This window comes from Bufo gargarizans, chromosome 5, assembly GCF_014858855.1.
Source record: "Bufo gargarizans isolate SCDJY-AF-19 chromosome 5, ASM1485885v1, whole genome shotgun sequence".
NCBI classification, from domain to species: Eukaryota; Metazoa; Chordata; class Amphibia; order Anura; family Bufonidae; genus Bufo; species Bufo gargarizans.
Window position 1 is genome coordinate 169,035,032 of NC_058084.1, and position 21,707 is coordinate 169,056,738.

General features: G+C 41.7%; 1 protein-coding gene across 5 annotated transcripts in view; it reads right to left on the bottom strand.

The window, feature by feature from the left end:
• Positions 1–1,647: 1,647 nt before the first annotated feature.
• The window catches only part of ZNF516 (zinc finger protein 516), a 99,202-nt gene continuing 79,142 nt past the window's right edge, over positions 1,648–21,707 (bottom strand). For 4 of the 5 annotated variants that reach the window (XM_044292737.1, XM_044292738.1, XM_044292735.1 and 1 more), the window contains 3 exons: positions 20,032–21,474; positions 13,068–13,172; positions 1,648–4,342 (listed from right to left, as the gene is read on the bottom strand). In XM_044292737.1, coding sequence (XP_044148672.1) covers positions 4,119–4,342; positions 13,068–13,172; positions 20,032–21,474 — 1,772 coding nt within the window. In that variant the 3' untranslated portion in view covers positions 1,648–4,118. Of the gene's footprint in view, positions 4,343–11,983; positions 12,052–13,067; positions 13,173–20,031; positions 21,475–21,707 lie in introns of all 5 variants that reach the window. The other variant, XM_044292741.1, reaches the window with a different exon arrangement.

Below are 21,707 nucleotides of genomic sequence, written 5' to 3' on the forward strand. Positions count from 1 at the left end.
CCGCTAACTTATGCAAAAAATAAATAAAAAAATTCTAGGAACTCGCCATGCCCCTCATTGAATACCTCGGGGTGTCTTCTTTCCAAAGTGGGGTCACATGTGGGGTATTTATACTGCCCTGGCTTTTTAGGGGCCCGAAAGTGTGAGAAGAAGTCTGGGATCCAAATGTCTAAAAATGCCCTCCTAAAAGGAATTTGGGCCCCTTTGCCCACCTTGGCAGCAAAAAAGTGTGACACATCTGGTATCGCCGTACTCAGGAGAAGTTGGGCAATGTGTTTTGGGGTGTCATTTTACATATACCCATGCTGGGCGAGAAAAATATCTTGGTCAAATGCCAACTTTGTATAAAAAAATTGGAAAAGTTGTCTTTTGCCAAGATATTTCTCTCACCCTGCATGGGTATATGTAAAATGACACCCCAAAACACATTCCCCAACTTCTCCTGAGTACGGCGATACCACATGTGTGACACTTTTTTGCTGCCAAGGTGGGCAAAGGGGCGCATATTCCAAAGTGCACCTTTCGGATTTCACCGGTCATTTCTTACACATTTTGATTGCAAAGTTCTTCTCACACATTTGGGCCCCTAAATTGCCAGGGCAGTATAACTACGCCACAAGTGACCCCATTTTGGAAAGAAGACACCCCAACGTATTCCGTGAGGGGCATGGTGAGTTCCTAGAATTTTTTATTTTTTGTCGCAAGTTAGTGGAATATGAGACTTTGTAAGAAAAAAAAAAAAAAAAAAATCATCATCATTTTCCGCTAACTTGTGACAAAAAATAAAAAGTTCTATGAACTCACTATGCCCATCAGCGAATACCTTAGGGTGTCTACTTTCCGAAATGGGGTCATTTGTGGGGTTTTTCTACTGTTTGGGCATTGTAGAACCTCAGGAAACATGACAGGTGCTCAGAAAATCAGAGCCGTTTCAAAAAGCGGAAATTCACATTTTTGTACCATAGTTTGTAAATGCTATAACTTTTACCCAAACCATTTTTTTTTTTTGCCCAAACATTTTTTTTTTATCAAAGACATGTAGAACTATAAATTTAGCGAAAAATTTATATATGGATGTCTTTTTTTTTTGCAAAATTTCACAGCTGAAAGTGAAAAATGTCATTTTTTTGCAAAAAAAATCGTTACATTTTGATTAATAACAAAAAAAGTAAAAATGTCAGCAGCAATAAAATACCACCAAATGAAAGCTCCATTAGTGAGAAGAAAAGGAGGTAAAATTCTTTTGGGTGGTAAGTTGCATGACCGAGCGATAAACGGTGAAAGTAGTGTAGTGCCGAAGTGTAAAAAGTGGCCTGGTCATGAAGGGGGTTTCACCTAGCGGGGCTGAAGTGGTTAAGGCTGAGACGCAGTATCAGAAACAGCTGGAAGGATAACAGCATTGCTGTGTCAGTACTATGGGGGCACATGGTGAGTCTCAAGTTTTGAGCCTCTCCTTTATCATTTTTGTATTTTACCAATACTTGCTGTATGCATATCCCGTAGCATTTTATAGGATACCAAACTAATGGTTTATTATGCATTATTCATCATTACAGTCAAAAAACCCTGTTTTCAAATGGTGAGCGAAAAAAATAAAAAATAAAGGCATTAAGAGGCATAGCAAAATAAAAGTCTATACAAGTCCAGTGTAAACAATCAAACCTTTTATTGTGTAAATTACATTAGAGCGCTGTAAAAAATAACCTGTTAAAATGAGTGAGAAACAGTAGATTGGTAGAGGTAGTAGGAAAATTGATGTAACAGTCCACAGATGGTTAACAGGAGTGTGTCAGGCCAAAAGGAATTAAAAGCTGATCAAAACAGGTCGACTAAATAAATAACAAAAAAAAAAATCATTTTTAAATACTATAGTCTAGCAGATTTCTACATTAACAAATCAACACAATACTGATGATAAAATAAGAGCACAAAAAAAGCTACACCACTAAATAGGGTGATATTACACAAAAAAAAAAAAAAATGGTTAGGATCCGTGGAGATTTATTTTTAATGCTTGCTCAATTATGTGAATCTCATTTCTGAACTGTACACAGCATGTAATTACCTACAATCATTTCCCCCTACAGTTGTTCTCCATAAAGAAACACTGATGGTGTAAACTTTGCTGATTAATACCAACATAGCATCAGTGACAGTCATGCTTCCTGCCATGTGTCAGATGTTCTTCAAGACTGTGCCAAAATGAAAGAGGACCTCTATTTAATTGTAAGAGCACTGAAAGCTAGACTGTTTAATACCATAGTTGTCATGTTTTCAATGTTTTGCTAATAACAGACCATATATTATAGCATTTAATCACTGCGTCTTTCTAAACACTCACATTAGACAAAGGGAAGGGAGCAGTCCACTAAGGGGAATTAAATGCAACCGGATTATACATATATTTTCATATAAGACATGGAATGCATCCATAAGCAAAAGAAATACTTCAAAATCGAAGCATCTCAAAGCTATCGCCTAGCCAGGCAATACGGAGAAAAATCAATATATATATCTGGGGGGGATGGAGAACAAAAAAAATAATTCTGGTATACCCATACATGGTCTTACAAATATTGGTATGATCTGCAATAAAACAAACTAGATTAAAATATTGTTTGAAAAAACACGCACATGAAAAGAAAAAAAAAAAGGCTTCTCTTTATTATTTTAAAACAACATTTTTATCTTAAGCCCAGATACTACAAAAAAAAAAAGCTATTCTTTAAAGTACAAAGTAAACTGTTGCTCTCACCAGTATTAAAAGGTTAGATTTATATCTGTACATGTAAAATTATTGCTTCTTTTGAAAAATATATTTAGCATGCTAGGCTTTTTTTTATACCCATTTCTGCCTTTATAAAAGGTTACAATAGAAAAAAAAAAAAACACTAGTAAAGCTTTTGCAAATTTTTTTTTTTTTCACAGAACATTTTTCTTTCAAGGCAGCAGTAACTTTTTCTTGATGATGCATAAAATCATATGTGCAAAAAATTATTAGAGGCATTGCTGCAGCACATGGTGTCGCAGCAATAAGGGAAAAAATATTTATATCTATGGAATACATATGTAGTCCCAAGTCGGTGCCAAACAGCGCATTAAAGGCCGCTGGACCGAAGGGTTAAACTGGAGGACACTGTTTCATTCGCTTTCATTTACCATCACCTCACCATAAAAAGGTCACTGCAGAAGAGGTATATAAAGCTTTTTATATCTCACTTTCCCCCCCACAACCTGAATGCCACCAACAGAAAAATTCAGAAGTAACATTTTTAAACATGCTATAAACAGGAAAACAAAAATTAAAATATATATATATATCTTAAGACCTCTCTCAAGGTACCGGCTTGGAGAAGGGTGGTTTTTGCAGTGGGGAGATAGACTTCATGCATGCTATTCCATGCGCATTTTTTTTATTTATTTTTTAATTGTTTAATTTTCTACCTACCTAGTACAGTACTAAAATCTGCAGCTGATGTGTGGTAATAAAAGAAAAAAAAAATAAAAAAAAATAACGACTTGCATAATCTTATGCGCACGTTTAAGAAAGTAGCCCTATTATAAAAAGGTCCTGAGAGTAAAATGAATAGACTCGCCCCCCTGTATTAGTGTTCCTGGAACATAATGTTAAGTGTTTCGCTGTTCATTCCCATCTCCATAAGGAACATCCTCGGACGCGAGACCAGAAACATCAGAGCAACGTCTTCAGATCAAGCAACTGCATATTAGTATGCAACATCACTGAGCAGTCTGGCTTTTAGCAAATCAGTGGTAGAGGAATTCAAAGCATTTCTTGTGCCTCGTCCGTTACCCCCTTGTCATACTCACAAGCAGAAGTCGGTAACAGATCAGTGCTTACAGTTACAAATGGTCCAAATTGTGTCATGCTGTACCGGTCCTTCCATCCAGTGTCTGGTGAGAATCTGCTGCATTTGTAAGTGTCTTAGGTCATCTCAGCATCGGCCATTTTTAAAAACAAAGTCGCAAACTTTCAAACTAAAATAGGAATTAAAATGATATGGATGCATTTTCTCCTACATCTTCATTTAGTATAAATTGTTACGTAGCACAGATACACTCCTGCGCTAAGGGTAGGTCAAACACAAGTCATGTTTTCTTCAGTTTAATACAACAGCCCCAGGGACTTGATGATTGGAAGGCAAATTTTCCAGCTGTTCCTCCATGTAAGTGTTGGGATTGTCACCTTGGGGTTGAAGAAGTTGCTTGTCGGGGTACTCGCTGTTGTCGAAAGGTACCCGATGCACGCACTGCACATGTGTCTTTAGGTTCCCTTTTTGAGAGGCACTGTATGGACAATATCTGCACTGGAATGGTCTCTCCCCTAGGAAAACACAAGAAACATCACTTTTTTTTCCCCACTGCATTACAGGTTACTTAGAAAATCCTGAAAGCAACCAAGTCTAGTTTAAAATGAACTACAACATTCTTCACATCACATTCTTAACACAAAAACAAAAAAAGTGACCTGGAAAATAACAGTATATGATCTGAGATCACAGTGAGGGAAGGAGAAAGAAAGGAAATGACAGAAGTACAAAAGCACAGGGAAGATGCAAGAGTGATAGTCAAAGAAAAGGTTCAGTGTGTGTCCACACAAAGGAGAAGTAAAGTATTACTCTCACACGCAGATCTGTCAAAACCTCACGGGCTTTCTACCAATTTCCATAAAGAATCACAATGATAAACACATAGGAGGTTCTAAGTACAGGGAAAAGCAAGTTAAATGTGAACTAATGTGAGCCTGAAGCCTTCATAGAACTGTTCAACAATGACATTTTGAACATCACAGAACAATGCCATGTGCCCGTCTCTTCTCGTCACATGTTCCCAACATAACATGGCATGCTTAATGTTTAATTATTACATTAACCTTATGCAGAGTTAATTAGAAAGTGAAAAATCATTCTGAGTCAAGGGAAACCAGCCAGGCAAATTCTATCTAGGGCTGAGAAATACTGCCATCCTACTCACTGAAATATGCCATTGCTATGCCAACTGTACAAACACATGCATCATATGCGAGTGTGTTGTAGACTGCGATTTCTGTATCTATTGTATCTAGATTTGTACCTAGACAAAGATCCTCCTTTGCAAATGTGTAGCTTATGAATGACATTACAGTGTTGTGAACCAGGGATGCCCAACCTGCGGCCCTCCAGCTGTTGCAAAACCAACTCCCAGAATGCTCAGACAGCCTACAGCAGGGCATAGTGGGAATTGTAGTATTACAACAGCTGGAGAGCCGCAGGTTGAGCATCCCAGTCGTAAACAGTAAAACATATTTGCACACGCTTTGCTTTACATGGTGCTTCTTGGCTCTGACTGAACATAGGTTTCTACAGATTAGGTCACAGTCCATTCTGTTGATTCAGTTTCATGCACACGACCGTATTTTTTTTATCTCTGCGATATCTGTATTTTTTGCGGAAACCTGTGGCCATTCCGCAAATCACAGAGCAAGTTGTATTCTCATCCTTACTGCAGACAAGAATAGCCTTTTGTAGTGATGGGAGTGAGAAAAATATGGAACGCTCATGGAAGGAATCCGCATTTTGAGGATCAGATGTTTTTGGACCAAAATACAAACATGGCTGTGTGCATGAAGCCTTAATGGGTCACCCATAGTAGAGCAAAACTGATTAAAAACATTAACCAGGGAAAAGATTGCATTATTATTTACAAACCTGAAAACAACCAGTAAATTGTAAAACGTACATGTCTAATGAATCACAACAAATGTCTAAGCAGGTTACCCAGGTCTTCCTTAATGTTTAAATTGAAGTATTCTATGCAAACCATGAAACGTACTATACTACAATATAAGAAAATGCACAGTAGGGAAAAGAAAAAAAAAAAATGGATAGATGGCGTCCTCAGATTATTAGGTTTCATATAGGAACCACGATCTCCACTCATCTGGGCCGAAATATACCAACGTTCCTTTGTCTTGTAACATATGGCCTGAAAAGCCAGTCTGTTGGCAGCCCCAGTAGTACTGATAAATCTATATTCCCAGCAATTCAAAATGTTGGAACAGCACAATACTGTATAAGTGATTGACACTAGTTGTGTTGTAACCTTAAAATTGTTGGTCCAGTAAATAAAGCTTAAAGTGCTTGTCCAGGATTTTGATATTGATGGCCTATCCTCAGGATAGATTATCAACATTCGACCGATAGGTGTCCTACTCCCAGCACCCCTGCTCGCACTCAGGTGAGCACTACAGCCTCTTCCTAGGTCAGTGATATCAAGTTCCTCGGTCACATGGCCTAGGTAAGTGGTGGCGAACTTATGGCACGGGTGCCAGAGGCGGCACTCAGAGCCCTCTCTGTGGGCACCCGCATATTGGAAAAAGTCTATGGTGTACCAATCAGTGTAGGACGCAGTATGAACAGCGCAGGCAGCACACTGAATGTAGGCAGGCTATTATAGTTAAATGATAAAGTATATAGAAGACATACTATATTGGACTGCAGTATTCAGTATGCCGTGTTGGCACTTTGCGATAAATAAATGGGTTTTGGGTTGCAGTTAGGGCACTCGTTCTCTAAAAGGTTTACCATCACTGGCCTAGGTGCAGCTCAGCCCCATTCACTGTGCTTGGCAATTCTTTAATCTACTGACTGGTTGAGGTGCCAGGAGTCAAACCGCCACCACCGAGATACTGATAACCTTGGCTGAGAATAGGTCTTCAATATTGAAATTCTGGAAAACCCCTTTAAAGCGGTTATCCCATGGCTAGAGAGCAGGTTGAGCATGAGTTGTCCCTCTTCATAGTCTTGGCAGTGGAAATTTGGCTTTCCAGACATTAACAGGATTATAGAAAGGGTGGGAAGGATGTTATTACAATACCCCTTTAAATAAAGTGGAGAAATAAATTTGGGTATAATTTGGTATTTCAATGAATTGCCATTTGACATCCCATGGGCTAAACCACCCCCACAGATCACCTGACAGAAGAACTGCAATGTAGCCATCCTTCTAAGCTATGCTCCTCACAAAGGATTGCCTAGGTTCACATAGTACAACACGTTGTATTTGAGCATTTACTCAAGACTGGGAAAAACGTAGCCAGGTCTTAAATTTGGTTCTTTGTTTTCCTGCAGAATTAGTTTGTATGTAGATTTTGTTAGTACTGGACGGGGTCCATTCAAGAATCAACTTCAAACCATCAACCATGGGCTGCTTATTACTGCTGCACTGCTTCTGCGGGGGTCAAATTCTGAAAATTATTGGAAAATAGAATTTAAAATAATTTTGTGCTTTATCTGTATTAAGAACAAATTCTGATATATATTTTTTCTTTTAAGTTTTCTCTTTGGACACAATTGGTCAATATTATAGGCTGAAGTGGTCAGAAAACTGTTGTTTTACAGCCTACAGTGAAACTAAATGTTACCAATTCTTACAAAGCGTGGACTGTGCATTATTGAAAAAAATATTACTGGATCTGGGAGAAATAAAGGTAGCAGGTTTTATGGGGAAAACCCTTCACAAGAATGTACCGTTTAAATAAAAAAACTAAAAACCCTAATCAGTGTGTCCCGCTGCTGCGATCTCCAGCCATCGTTTGTAACCTATGGAATAAATTGGTAGAAATTGTTCAATAACCCTGCAGGATAAATTAAGCATTACACGGTTCTCAGAATCAACTGGTTGTCCTTTTAATACTGGTCCTCCAGAACGGGGGTCACCATATAGTGGATAATAGAGGAGAGCCCTGAATGGGAGGACCCTCTGATTAACGCAAAAAAAGCAAATAAGGTTTAAGATTACGAATTTCCTATACTGGACAACCCCTTTAAGAAACCACAATACTACCAGTTCTGGTAATACTGTATGTAACTGAAGGTTTGCATATTGACTACATTATATTAACAAATCAAGTCAAACAAAATACATGTTTTTGTGACAAACCGCTTTTAATCTTTCATTTCAGCTTAGTTTATCTGATGTTCACCATGAACAAGATCACCCTGCTGCAACAATCCTCGACACCAAACAAGATTTGATTTTCGCAGGACAGACCATGTCTGATGATCTCAAAAAAGAAAAGGCTTTCAATGTCCAAGAACATTACATACAGGCTTCTATCTAGTTTTCAGAGAAGGCTGTCCGCTCTTCCAGATTGATCACATATAGAGATGAGCAAATTTCCGCTTATGAAATTCGTTCACACTTCGTTTGGTGGTAAAAGGTGAATTGAGTTATGGATTCCGTTACCACGGACCAAAATGCAGTTCTATGACTGAATGCCTTTAGAGGCATTCCATCATAACAGAAGTCTATGGCCTGCAGAATTGATCTGTCCGGTTTCCGTTATGCAGGAGAGGACTCCCCTACATAACGGAAACAGGACAAATCCGTTATGCAGCCCATAGACTTCTATTATGACGGAATGAATAACGGAATGCCTCTAAAGGCATTCAGTCATAGAACTGCATTATGGTCCGTGGTAACGCAATTCACCTTTTACCACCAAACGAAGTGTGAACGAATTTCATAAGCGGAAATTTGCTCATCTCTAATCACATATAATAACCCCTAAATATTTTAATGATACTACAGCATGAGTACAGAATGGATGAAAACTGAATCAAAACCGGTTATCCCGGACTTTCTTCTAAATGTTTTTTTTAGACCGATAAGGCTAGTTTCACAGTTGCGGCTCAAGATTCAGCAGAGCCTGCCGAGTTCTCCGGATCAATAATTGCCGGATGCCAGTCGGCCCCATTAACTATAATGGGGTCAGGTGGAGATCCGGCTGCAACCCAGCAAATATACCAAGAATCAGCTGGACAGACATTGCTGCACTCTCCCTAACCAATCAAGTGTAGAAAGGGTGTGTGGTGGTCATGTCCATCAGTTACATGGCCTTTAAGCAGCTCAGTCCCATTTAATGGGACAAAGCTGATGTATCATTCACATACCCTATGTATTGTAAAGTGCAGTGCTTGCCTGAGTGCTGTTGACTATTCAAATAGCTGATCAGCAGGGGTGTAGGGAATAAGGCCCCCTGCTGATCTGATATTGATGACCTACCCTGAGGAGAGGTTAACATTCAATTCACGGAAAACACATTCAATTTTAAGAAATTACTGGGTAAAAGTAGAGATGAGAGGAGTGCAGATGGCAACAACCACTGGGTTCATTGTGGAAGATATTATGTTTGATAGTAAAAACCAAGATGGAAAAGTGAGGAATGAGACAAAAAGCAGACAGGAACTGGCATCTCTTAGGATCAGTGATGGAAATCTGTAAATTCACAATTTGTTGAAACGAATGAAGCAATGAGGATGGGCCATTACTGTCTAGTTATAATACTAATAAATCTGATGACTCTTTAAGATGAATGGTCACTCACCACAGTGGACCATCGACTAAGGATGTCATCAGACCCAGATAATTTGAGAATCTATTTTGTTTCTAAACAGACGTAAATGGAGCCAGCGTGGAACTGTTGTCACTTTGTTTTATGTAACACTTTACAGGAAAAAACGCTCTTTATGTTTTCGTTTGCATGGCAAGTTTCTATTTTACTATTATAGGGGTATTCCAGTTTCAGTGACAAATTTTATTGTCAGGGTTATGTAATTTTCTACAATCATTATTGTCCAAGCCGGAATTCAGAAGGCCGTTGTGAATAAGCCACACCATTCTGCTGAGCCAAGGTTAATTTCACTAAACCTAGATGTGCCAAATTGCCCCACGTCATTGCAATTTACTCCAAAAATCTACGTGCACTACTAAAATGTGGGTGACAGTTTTTAGAGTCAGGCCCCCTGCCCTCTGTGCGTCTTACCAAATATGACCAATTCCCCCAGAAATAGCATATTTTCTTAAAAGCTTGCATTGCAGCATTTGGTTATTTCTCTTTGCAAGGTATAAATACATTGCTAACTGGACATCACTATTATCCTTGTGTCAGACCCCTCCTATTGACATGGGGCACGGTAACACCATGTTGTCCATTTATTCATACATTCCCAGGGCCAAAACAGAGGGATGGTACAAAGATACTCCAGAATTGTACAGACGCATTTACTAGGATGGGGATCAGTCTATTCATACGATCTGGTTATCAGTGTGATCATATGACCTGAAGAGATAGTCATCATTTGGAAGCAAACATTTAAAGAAAACCTGTCACCATGAGGATACAGTGCAATCTGTAGGCAGCGTGTTAGAGAGAAGGAGCTGAGCAGATTGATATATAGCTGTAGAATAGCTTGCAATTTATTCATTTAAATCTCAGCTCATTCTGAACTCAGGAGTCCTGCTGGTGGTCCTACCCGATGACTGACCGCTATCTCCGTATAACTTCATAGCTGTCAATCATTGATAGGGCCACCCACATGACACCCAAGTATAGAAGTTCCAAGATTATAAATAGGGATGAGTGAATCGACTTTGGATGCTTCATCTAAAGCAGTTTAGCTCAAAACTGCTCCGTACAGTATTAGAATGTATTGGTTCCGAAGTCACGCAAGACTTTGTGTAATCACTTCAGGAATTATTACTGTAAAAAACCTTGGCACGAACTCTGGTTCGGTTCCTAGTGGTACCTTGGAACTGCAGCAGAGTTCGGTACCAAGGGTTTTTATTGGAGTCGGGAAGGAATTTTTTATTCTCCTAAAGTGAGGAAAATTAGCTTCTACCTCACAGTTTTTTTTGTTTGTTTTTTCCCTTCCTCTGAATCAACTTGCAGGCTGAACTGGATGGACAAATGTCTTTTTTCGGCCTTATGTACTATGTTACTATGTAAGAATTAATTCCCGAAGTTATTACACAAAGTGATGCGCGACTTCGCGTAGCAATAACTTTGGCTCTTCAGAGCCAATACATTCTAATACTGTATGGAGTGGGATCTCCGTACAGTATTAGAACAAAGTTTTTAGCGAATCAACTTCGGTTGCACCATCCAAAGTCGATTTGCTCATCTCTAATTATATTTTCTTATGAAACTATATGTCAATCGGCTCAGCTCATCCCACTCTAGAACAAGCAGACTGCACTTTCATGATAACTGGATCCCTTTAATAACTACAAAACAGGGACCTGGAAAACCTCTAAGAATAGATATAGAAACATAGAATGTGTCGGCAGATAAGAACCATTTGGCCCATCTAGTCTGCCCAATACTGTATACTGAATACTATGGATAGCCCCTGGCCCTATCTTATATGAAGGATGGCCTTATGCCTATCCCATGCATGCTTAAACTCCTCCACTGTATTTGCAGCTACCACTTCTGCAGGAAGGCTATTCCATGCATCCACTACTCTCTCAATAAAGTAATACTTCCTGATATTACTTTTAAACCTTTGCCCTTCTAATTTAAATCTATGTCCTCTTGTAGCAGTTTTTCTTCTTTTGAATATTCTCTCCTCTTTTACAAATATGCCAAGCGTTAAAATTGTATGAAACCAGAACACCCTCATCTCTGTGATGTCATGTTAAATGTCCGTGCTGTTTGTGCTCTTCTATGGCTTCAGGTACATTCAGCAAGGAAGCGTGTTCACATTTTTCTACAGAAGCTGTTAGACTAGAAGAAGGAAGTGGAAAAGGAGGCCGTTTAGATAGCAGACACTGGATATTAGAAACAGGAAAGGCACACCACCACACAGAGTCCACAGAAACTGCAAGGTCAGGAGGAGGTACTCTATAAGCTATGTCTTCAGACTGGAAGGAAAAAAATACTCTTCAGGAAAACACAGACTAGAACTTAGGAGATACAGAATCCGGGTGAAGGCGAGATTCGGATATATAGATATCTATGTGCATAAAGAGCTGCTGTTCCAATACCCATAGAGGTTAAATGTTTGAGGAGCGGGCAAATAGGCAATCGGTCATCTTGGCACAGATGAGGGAAGGTCAGTGCTTTACTGAGGAGTACTACTGTGCAACTTTCCTCCCCGGCAATCATAAGAAAAACCAAACACTCAATTAGTTGATAACATACTTGTTTTGGGGCATCTGCGGAGGTGGTGTGAACTTCAGTACCTCGGAGTCCATTAGACTCAAATACCACTGTGGGAACAAGGGGTCTTGTTAAACAGAGGAGCATTGAAGCTTTCGTTAGTGTGTGTACATCATTGAGACCATTACAATTTAACCACATTAAAAAGGGAAGGGGGGGGGGAGGGGGGATTAAAATAAAAAATAAAGACACCAGTTACTTGCCTGTGGCCAGTACATACCAATTTACTGTAACACTTTCTGTGAGAGTGTGTGCTAATGGCAGCCTAAGGCCACTGCCCTTTTTAATTCAGATTTCAGTGCTGAAGAAAGCAATCACTGACAACATTAATTATCAGTGTGTGTGTAAAGGGACCCTCTACTTGCATTACTTACCATTTGGCCTCTGTCATTTCACATCAGACTGGCTTATGTATGCATCATTCACACTTTTGCACATAAGCCCAATAGTCTGGAGCTGTCACAGACCGCTCAGGGCGCGTTTCAAGCTCTCCCTAACTAGCAATGTTAATAGTCGCAAAGACCAAATTGGTGTAGCTTCAAACAGATATTAAATGGCTGTATTAATTAGGTTTCATTCATCACTGTCCAGCCTACGGAGGGCATTTTGCCACAAAACAGAAATGGCATAAGGTGATGATGATGATGATCATGTACAACAGGGGTTAATGATATGCTGAGACGAATAGCTGGATATCGGTGCGCTTGTGGCAAAATGAATCACTTGCATATTTATTCATACTCATTGTGGTCTTTAGTTAACCTTTCCCATCAGAAATAACAGAAAATTACAGCCAATCCTTCTTAAGTCGGAGTATGAACTGCTCAATAGCTGCCGTAAAAGAAACCACTCCAAACCAAGATCAAGGCGACCTCGTATCATTACCAATAAAAGCTTATTTTTCAGGTTGGCACCCAGAACAAACAAGTATAGAAGCAATGAATGCAAGTAAATCCATGGAGCCAAAGCAATAGATCTGAACAGGTTAGTATCTTCAACATATTACAATAATGAAATAAAAAAAAAAAATAATAGGTACAAATGTCAAAATACATGGAAGATGTACCTGTATGAGACCTCATATGGGTCCGCAAGTGGCTTGGCTGGGTGAAACATTTCCCACACTCGATGCAAACGTAGTCTCCTTGCCGTGCCTGTGTCCTAAGCATTGCTTTGGTTGATGAGAGGAGGAGGGGGGAGAAAAAGGAGAGAAGTTGAGAAGGAAACATTATGCTGGAAGAAAACATCATTAGTATGTCTAATGTGTCATTATGTGAGGCTACCTTCAGGCCCTAGATGACAACTGTCAGCCTTCATCTGGGCTGGGGATGACAGACCAGGCACACACAGGACTGCGAGAATGCATAAATTACATTGAATTAAAAAACACTCCCCGTGATGTGCCCGCGCCAGGACTGGCATGTCAGGTGTGCGCTTTTCAGAGCAGCTGGATCCACTTTTCAGCCATCACCCAGCTTTGTCAAGCAGTGTATCAAGCAAATCAAAGTGACTCCAGCGTGCCAGAGACTAGTCACATGGATAATAGAAAATGAGTAGAACCAGAGCTGGCCTGTCCCCCCTGGGCTGATGTACCTTGGAGACAAATGCAGAGCGAGTGCAGCCATCACAGACTTCTCAAACCTTTCGCCCTCACCTATCTGCCTGCTGGGGCTGTTTTGACCCTAGACCTGGGAGGCAGACACTAAAGACATCGGAGAATGAGAGTGTCTTTCTGGACGCGTCCAGACACTGGGCCCTCTCTCCTGCCTTTAGTAAACAGCTTTTCTGGGCCATTAGCATTTGTGGAAAACTACTCAGACCTTCCTTTTTCTAAAAGGTCAGTTTACAACATCTGACTTAAAGGGCTAGCTTTTGTCTTTGCTGCTGATCAAGAAAGACATGTCTGACTTTTACATTTGGATGTTTGGTTTGGAATATCATTTGTTTCTATCAAACATTCTCCTGGAGACACATTCGGTGCTTCTTGCTGCTTTCAGAGCCAAAACATTGTAAGAAACTTTCTACAATAAATAAAAATAGATCTCAACCTATTAGTTAAAAACAAAAACAAACAAAAAAATAAGTTTGTTTAGAATTGATACAGGCCTTAAAGGGGGTGTGCAATGGCAAAAATGTATCCACTACCCACAGAATGAGCGGGGCCCGTTTCCCCACTGAACGCAGTGGCAAGCATGCAGATAGCCACGTACAGCAGCTCATGTTGTCTGCCACTTCATTCAACACCGGTCCTTAGTCTCACAATTAGGGTCCATTCACACGCCCGTAACGTGTTTTGTGGATCCGCAAAACACGGACACGGCAATGTGCGTTTCGCATTTTGCGGACTGCACATTGCCGGCACTAATAGAAAAGGCCTATTCTTGTCCGCAATTCATAGGACATGTTCTATTTTTTTTCGGGAACAGAATTGCGGACCCGGAAGTGCGGACCCATAGAAATTAATGGGTCCGCAATTCCGTTCCTCAAAATGCGGAACGAAATTGCGGACATGTGAATGGACCCTTAACCTCAGAGGCTGGACCACCGCTGATCAGAAACATCTCCTTTTCCTGTGGATAGGGGATACGTTTTTGATTGGTAGGTCTCCCGTACGAGTGGCGGTGGAGAGTACGGTGCTCAGGCAACTAAGGCAGTGTGCACGCTTGGCCAGGACTCCATTCATATAGGGACACCAAACTTCCAATGTTATACAACGCAAGTCTAAAATCTTGTGACAACCCCTTTAAAAGGGGTGGTGCAGTGCTGGTATACTGATGAGCTATCCTCAGATCAGACGTCCGAATTCTGGCACCCCCACAATCTGCTGTTTGAAGATGCTGTGGCACTTATGTGACTAGCGCTGTGTCCTCTACACTGCAGACTAACTTGTAGTGGCGGTGTAGTGTCCGAGCAGCTGTGCATACACCACAGCAGAGCCCTTCGTACGGTCATGTGAATGCATCCTCAAGGTGATGAAAAAATAGCAATAAACATGCAAATATAATAATAATAATAAATAATAATCTACATTTTATTTTATTTTAATTCGTGGGACTGTTTTGCATGGTTATTGCTATTCTTTCTTATATATTTAGGACGCATTTTAGTGTCATGGCATCTCATGATAAACCAGCAGAAGCATTATGATATTATTCATGTATATATCAAGCTGACTAATTTAAAAAAAAAAAAACACTGGATGTGAAACGTCTTTGGTCTTACCGTTTTCCTGTATTAGGACACCATGTCAGTAACTACTCTATTTCACAATCCTAAGAGGAGCAGAGGCTGCAGTATGTGAGTATCTGTATACAGGGCAGTGCAGAATTATTAGGCAAATGAGTATTTTGACCACATCATCCTCTTTATGCATGTTGTCTTACTCCAAGCTGTATAGGCTCGAAAGACTACTACCAATTAAGCATATTAGGTGATGTGCATCTCTGTAATGAGAAGGGGTGTGGTCTAATGACATCAACACCCTATATCAGGTGTGCATAATTATTAGGCAACTTCCTTTCCTTTGGCAAAATGGGTCAAAAGAAGGACTTGACAGGCTCAGAAAAGTCAAAAATAGTGAGATATCTTGCAGAGGGATGCAGCACTCTTAAAATTGCAAAGCTTCTGAAGCGTGATCATCGAACAATCAAGCGTTTCATTCAAAATAGTCAACAGGGTCGCAAGAAGCGTGTGGAAAAACCAAGGCGCAAAATAACTGCCCATGAACTGAGAAAAGTCAAGCGTGCAGCTGCCAAGATGCCACTTGCCACCAGTTTGGCCATATTTCAGAGCTGCAACATCACTGGAGTGCCCAAAAGCACAAGGTGTGCAATACTCAGAGACATGGCCAAGGTAAGAAAGGCTGAAAGACGACCACCACTGAACAAGACACACAAGCTGAAACGTCAAGACTGGGCCAAGAAATATCTCAAGACTGATTTTTCTAAGGTTTTATGGACTGATGAAATGAGAGTGAGTCTTGATGGGCCAGATGGATGGGCCCAGTGGCTGGATTGGTAAAGGGCAGAGAGCTCCAGTCCGACTCAGACGCCAGCAAGGTGGAGGTGGAGTACTGGTTTGGGCTGGTATCATCAAAGATGAGCTTGTGGGGCCTTTTCGGGTTGAGGATGGAGTCAAGCTCAACTCCCAGTCCTACTGCCAGTTTCTGGAAGACACCTTCTTCAAGCAGTGGTACAGGAAGAAGTCTGCATCCTTCAAGAAAAACATGATTTTCATGCAGGACAATGCTCCATCACACGCGTCCAAGTACTCCACAGCGTGGCTGGCAAGAAAGGGTATAAAAGAAGAAAATCTAATGACATGGCCTCCTTGTTCACCTGATCTGAACCCCATTGAGAACCTGTGGTCCATCATCAAATGTGAGATTTACAAGGAGGGAAAACAGTACACCTCTCTGAACAGTGTCTGGGAGGCTGTGGTTGCTGCTGCACGCAATGTTGATGGTGAACAGATCAAAACACTGACAGAATCCATGGATGGCAGGCTTTTGAGTGTCCTTGCAAAGAAAGGTGGCTATATTGGTCACTGATTAGTTTTTGTTTTGTTTTTGAATGTCAGAAATGTATATTTGTGAATGTTGAGATGTTATATTGGTTTCACTGGTAAAAATAAATAATTGAAATGGGTATATATTTGTTTTTTGTTAAGTTGCCTAATAATTATGCACAGTAATAGTCACCTGCACACACAGATATCCCCCTAAAATAGCTAAAACTAAAAACAAACTAAAAACTACTTCCAAAAATATTCAGCTTTGATATTAATGAGTTTTTTGGGTTCATTGAGAACATGGTTGTTGTTCAATAATAAAATTAATCCTCAAAAATACAACTTGCCTAATAATTCTGCACTCCCTGTATGGTGGCTGAAGCTGACCTACATATACACTTGTCTGAACCAGGATTCCAGAGGGTCTATTCTCCCAAAATCTCCTTCCTCACTACATAGAAGCAACAGGTCCTCAAGGGAAAGTGGCTGAGATACCACATATTATTTAATGATCATGGTGATATTATTTGAACCCAGGAGTTCTGGAAATATTTAACCAAGATTAAAGGATGCCCCAAAGAGACTGGGGACACAGTAGTAGCTGCCTCCTGATTACACAGTGGATAATTACAAAAAAAAAAATAAAAAATGACAGACAGGTGAACTGAACACAGATCTCTTGATGAAGTAAACAGCTTAAGTAAATCTGTCAGCTTGCAGCACCATCTGGTGTCAGTCAGAGCGCACTGCCAGAGCAGGCTGCACACATCAGCAAAGAAGGGCTTAGGGAAGATAAAGCCTCCACTAAAGACTCATTGTGGAAGAACAGACGGGTCTTCACCGACAATGAACACAGCCCGTGCAGGATACAAGTCCAGGCCTGTTGCCTGCGCCCACTGACACCAGGAGGCACAACGAGGACGGCTGAAAACCATCAAAAGGAACAACTGGTGACTGGAAAATCCTGGGTGCAGATCCTAATCGAAATGGTTGTGCCACATAGCTTTACATGTACAAGATACCTAGTGTGATCCTAATAACAGAACAATAACCCCCATTATTGATCATATCGGAATGAGCTTGTCGGAGATGACCAGAACAAGCCTACTGAGCTGTCAGAGTGGTCACCTTCCCAGGAAGGGACAGGCCAGTTCAGCATGAGGTGTGAGATGGACAGCTATTGACCGACTCTGCCATCCATGTAGATTTCTGTGAAGAATAACCCTGTCAGTTGATGTCCATGTAGATGTGGACAAGTGTGAAGACATCTACTGTAACACACTCGTGCATCATCTACGGCTGCGCTTCAAATTACCGTAAGCTCCTTCTAAAGAAAATGTCCCAAACGGTGCTCTTCTGTCTCGCTGTTAGGGCTCATTCAGACGGCCATATGCTGTCGGCAAAAACGTGGATCTGTTTTTTAGCGGATTAGATGCTGTCCCATTCACTTCTATGGGGCCTTATCTTCCATTGCACAGCTCAGCAAAGCAAATGAAACAAGTCCTATACTTGTCATTGAAAATCAGGACATGGCCCCATTGAAGTCTATGGTTCAGCAATAAGATCAATCCATTTTTTGGCGGACATGCTGAAAAAAACCCAGATCCGCATTTTTGCGGACAGCATACAGCCGTCTGAATGAGCCCTTATTGAGTCTATTCAGTCACCTCAGAACTTCCCGTCTGCCCAATGGAAAACTGCTTGGTTATGCACCGACATGTGATTGCATCTCCTAATAAGGCAAATTTGCCATTCAGAAGTTTCTAAAAAGCTGGGTACTAGGGCTGCAACGAGTACTCGATTAAATAGAGTAATTAGACACAGAGCGGGAGTGAAGCACTTGCTATTACTCCCGCTCTGTGGTCTCCCGCTGGCCCGCAATGCTCTCGCTGTGCACTCCAGGTGTCAAGAGGAGGGCAGAATGGGCTTTCACGGACCAGGTGTTCGTGGTTTAACTAAAGTGTGGCCCAGCCTTAGGGGAGAGATGGCACAAGGGGAGAGAGATTGGCACCGGGGTGGGGGGGAAGTCGAGCTGATGCCACTGGGGTGGGGGAGAGCTGAAGGCACTAGGGCAGTGATAGGCAAACTGCGGCTCTCCAGCTGTTGCAGAACTACAACTCCCAGCATGCAAAGACTGCATACAGCTTTCAGCCTACAGCAGGGCATGGTGGGAGTTGCAGTTTAGCAACAGCTGGAGAGCCGCAGTTTGCCTATCACTGCACTAGGGGAACGGAGCTGATGGCACAGGGGGATAGTGGACCTGATGGCACTGGGGGGGAACTGATGCACTTGGGCTAATCGCACAGGGGGAAGGAACGAAGGGTGTTGGGGACTGATGGCAGGGGGTCAGATGAGTTTTTATAAAAGGAAAACAGTCTATTAATTCATTTTTTCTTATTAGAGTGCTTGATTAATCGTAAAAATTAGGGGTGCACCGAAATTTCAGCGGCCGAAAATGCACCTAATCTGTTTCTGCCGATATTTTTACATATCGGCCGGAAATAGCGGGGAGGGACTGGGAGGAGGAGCTGGGGGCCGGTGCGTTCACTGTGCTCCGGCCCCCAGCTCCAGTAGTTATAAAATGTGTGCAATTAATAAGCATTCTATTCATGAGGCCCCCTCTGCAGTATTACATTCAATACAGCCACATCCTACTCACAGGGCTGTGCTGGCCGGCCGGGCAGACGAGCGGCAGCGTCACGACTGACGTCACATGCCTGCGCCGCCTCCTTCATTCAGAAAGTAGGCCGGGCACATGACGTCAGTTGTGACGCTGCCGCTCGTCTGCCCGGCCGGCCAGCATTAAGATGACAGCCCTGTGAGTAGGATGTGGCTGTATTGAATGTAATACTGCAGAGGGGGCCTCATGAATAGAATGCTTATTAATTGTACAACATTTTATAACTACTGGAGCTGGGGCACCGGCCCCCCGCTCCTCCTCCCAGTCCCTCCCCGCTATTTTCTATTAATTGTACAATGGGGGGGGGGGCTGTGGATGGCACTGTTATGGGGTGGGGGTCTGTGGATGGCACTGTTATGAGGTGGGGGGGTCTGTGGATGGCACTGTTATGGGGTGAGTGGGGGTCTGTGGATGGCACTGTTATGGGGTGGGTGGGGGTCTGTGGATGGCACTGTTATGGGGTGGGTGGGGGTCTGTGGATGGCACTGTTATGGGGTGGGTGGGGGTCTGTGGATGGCACTGTTATGAGGTGGGGGGGTCTGTGGATGGCACTGTTATGAGGTGGGGGGTCTTTTAAAAGTATTTGGGCAAAAAGGCAGTTTCGGTTTCGGTCAAGGGGTATCCTGAATTTTCGGTTTCGGACCAGAATTTTCATTTCGGTGCACCCCTAGTAAAAATAAATCAGTAGAATACTCAATTGCTAAAATAATCATTAGCTGCAGCCCTACTGGGTATCCATCCTGGGAGAGTGGGAACGGTATCTATATTGCATATCAACTAGCATATATAAAATAAGATAGAATAGAAAAAAAAAATAATGTTGAAAATGTGTGCTTTTTACCTGCATTTTCCAAGCTGCTATTGGCTCCCCAACTTTGGTACAGTGTTGCTAGGTCCTTTGGAATGTAGGTCTTGAAGATATTTAGAATGTCTACTCGCTTTTCCAGGCCCTCAGCCACAGGCTCCTGCTTTATTGGTTGAAAAGGGGAAGGAGTTCCACTCAGCTGAGTTTGTAAAACGGGGCTCGTCTTGGGCCCAGCACTACTGTTGGGCATGGTTCCAAGTTCATTAATAATCTTGGCCTGAGATTCCCTTTGAGGCACTGCAGGGCTCTCCTGTTTAACATGTGGCTCTACTTTCTGGAATGGAAACTGCGTCTGCGACAGCGTGAATTTCGTTTTTATTGCATCAGACACGGACAGTTTATTTGGGGATCCAAAACTGGAGACTCCCTGGGACATCATGTATTTTTCAGCTTGTTTACTGCTAGAAGGCTGCAGAACTTGCCGCACCACTGATGCCTGGAGAGGTGGATGATTTCTCATGTAACTTCCAGTTTGGGTCAGTTTAGGACTGGAGTCATATTTGACTTTTGATCCTGGTGGCTGGACCGCTGTGCTGTATTGTTCCTGAGCAGGTGCTACCTTAGGCTGTCGCTGCGCATCAGAGTTTGATGCTTTAGGCCCATTGATGCCACGGGAGTTAACACGCACCTGAGTGGCGCACGTCTTAGGATTATTTTCCAAATTTGACGAGTTGCTTTTGGATGCTGAAGGCTGATTTGGCATCTGTGTACGTGTAAACCTTGCTATAGGTAATGGTTGACATTCTTTGCCGCCAAGAGCTGGAGGAGGTCCTGTGCGCCCGTTCCTGACTAGAAAAAGAACATTATTTTTCAAATTTTTGAAGCCATTTTGTTGAACCCACTGAGGAGCCATGGAGTTACAGCTGACTTTATGCCAAATTCTTTTGTGCATCCACAAAACTTCAGGGTAATAAGTCTTATGACTACAGTAGGGACACTGATGGACAACCAGTGTAGCTTGCAATGCATCAGTAGCACTTTTACTACAAACCTCGCTCCTGCTTGATTTTTCACTTAAATTCAAAGGAACAAGCTCATGGTTCTCTGCACCAATATTTTGTAATGCTGAGTTTTCTCTCAGCAGGTCAAGTGCTGATCCATTTGAAGGCGTTAGTTCTGAGGACAAATGTTTTTTTGTATTAACCGTTTCCAGGCTATTTTGTATTACAGAATGGGAAGAGCTAATATTCTGACTGGGTCTGTGAGGGTCTTTGTTGTATTTGAATGCTGGTACTATTAAGTCGGAGGGATATTCGTTTTTCACCAAAGAAAGGTCTGGATGCTGATCAGAGACAAAAGTAGGACTTGGCAGCTCCAGGTGTTCACATTTGCTGGTGTCTTCAGATTTGAAGGTCTGATGGTTTGCACTGGGTATTTCCATATCCATAGCAGAAAAATCATGGTGGTATGGCTTCAACCCTGCAAAATAAAACAGAGAATTTATAAAGAATCTACATAAAGAAGAAGTCAACACATTTCTATCAAACATTTTATCTTCATAAAAAATGGGGGCGGCATCGGAGAAGAGCGAAAATGTGTTGTAAGATTATTCCTTGGTTATGCACTGGTGTCAGCCTATATCCGGTGGCAAGAACATCTCGTATGCACCAGGAACTGATAGGCATAAACCGAATTTAGTACCCAAACTTAGT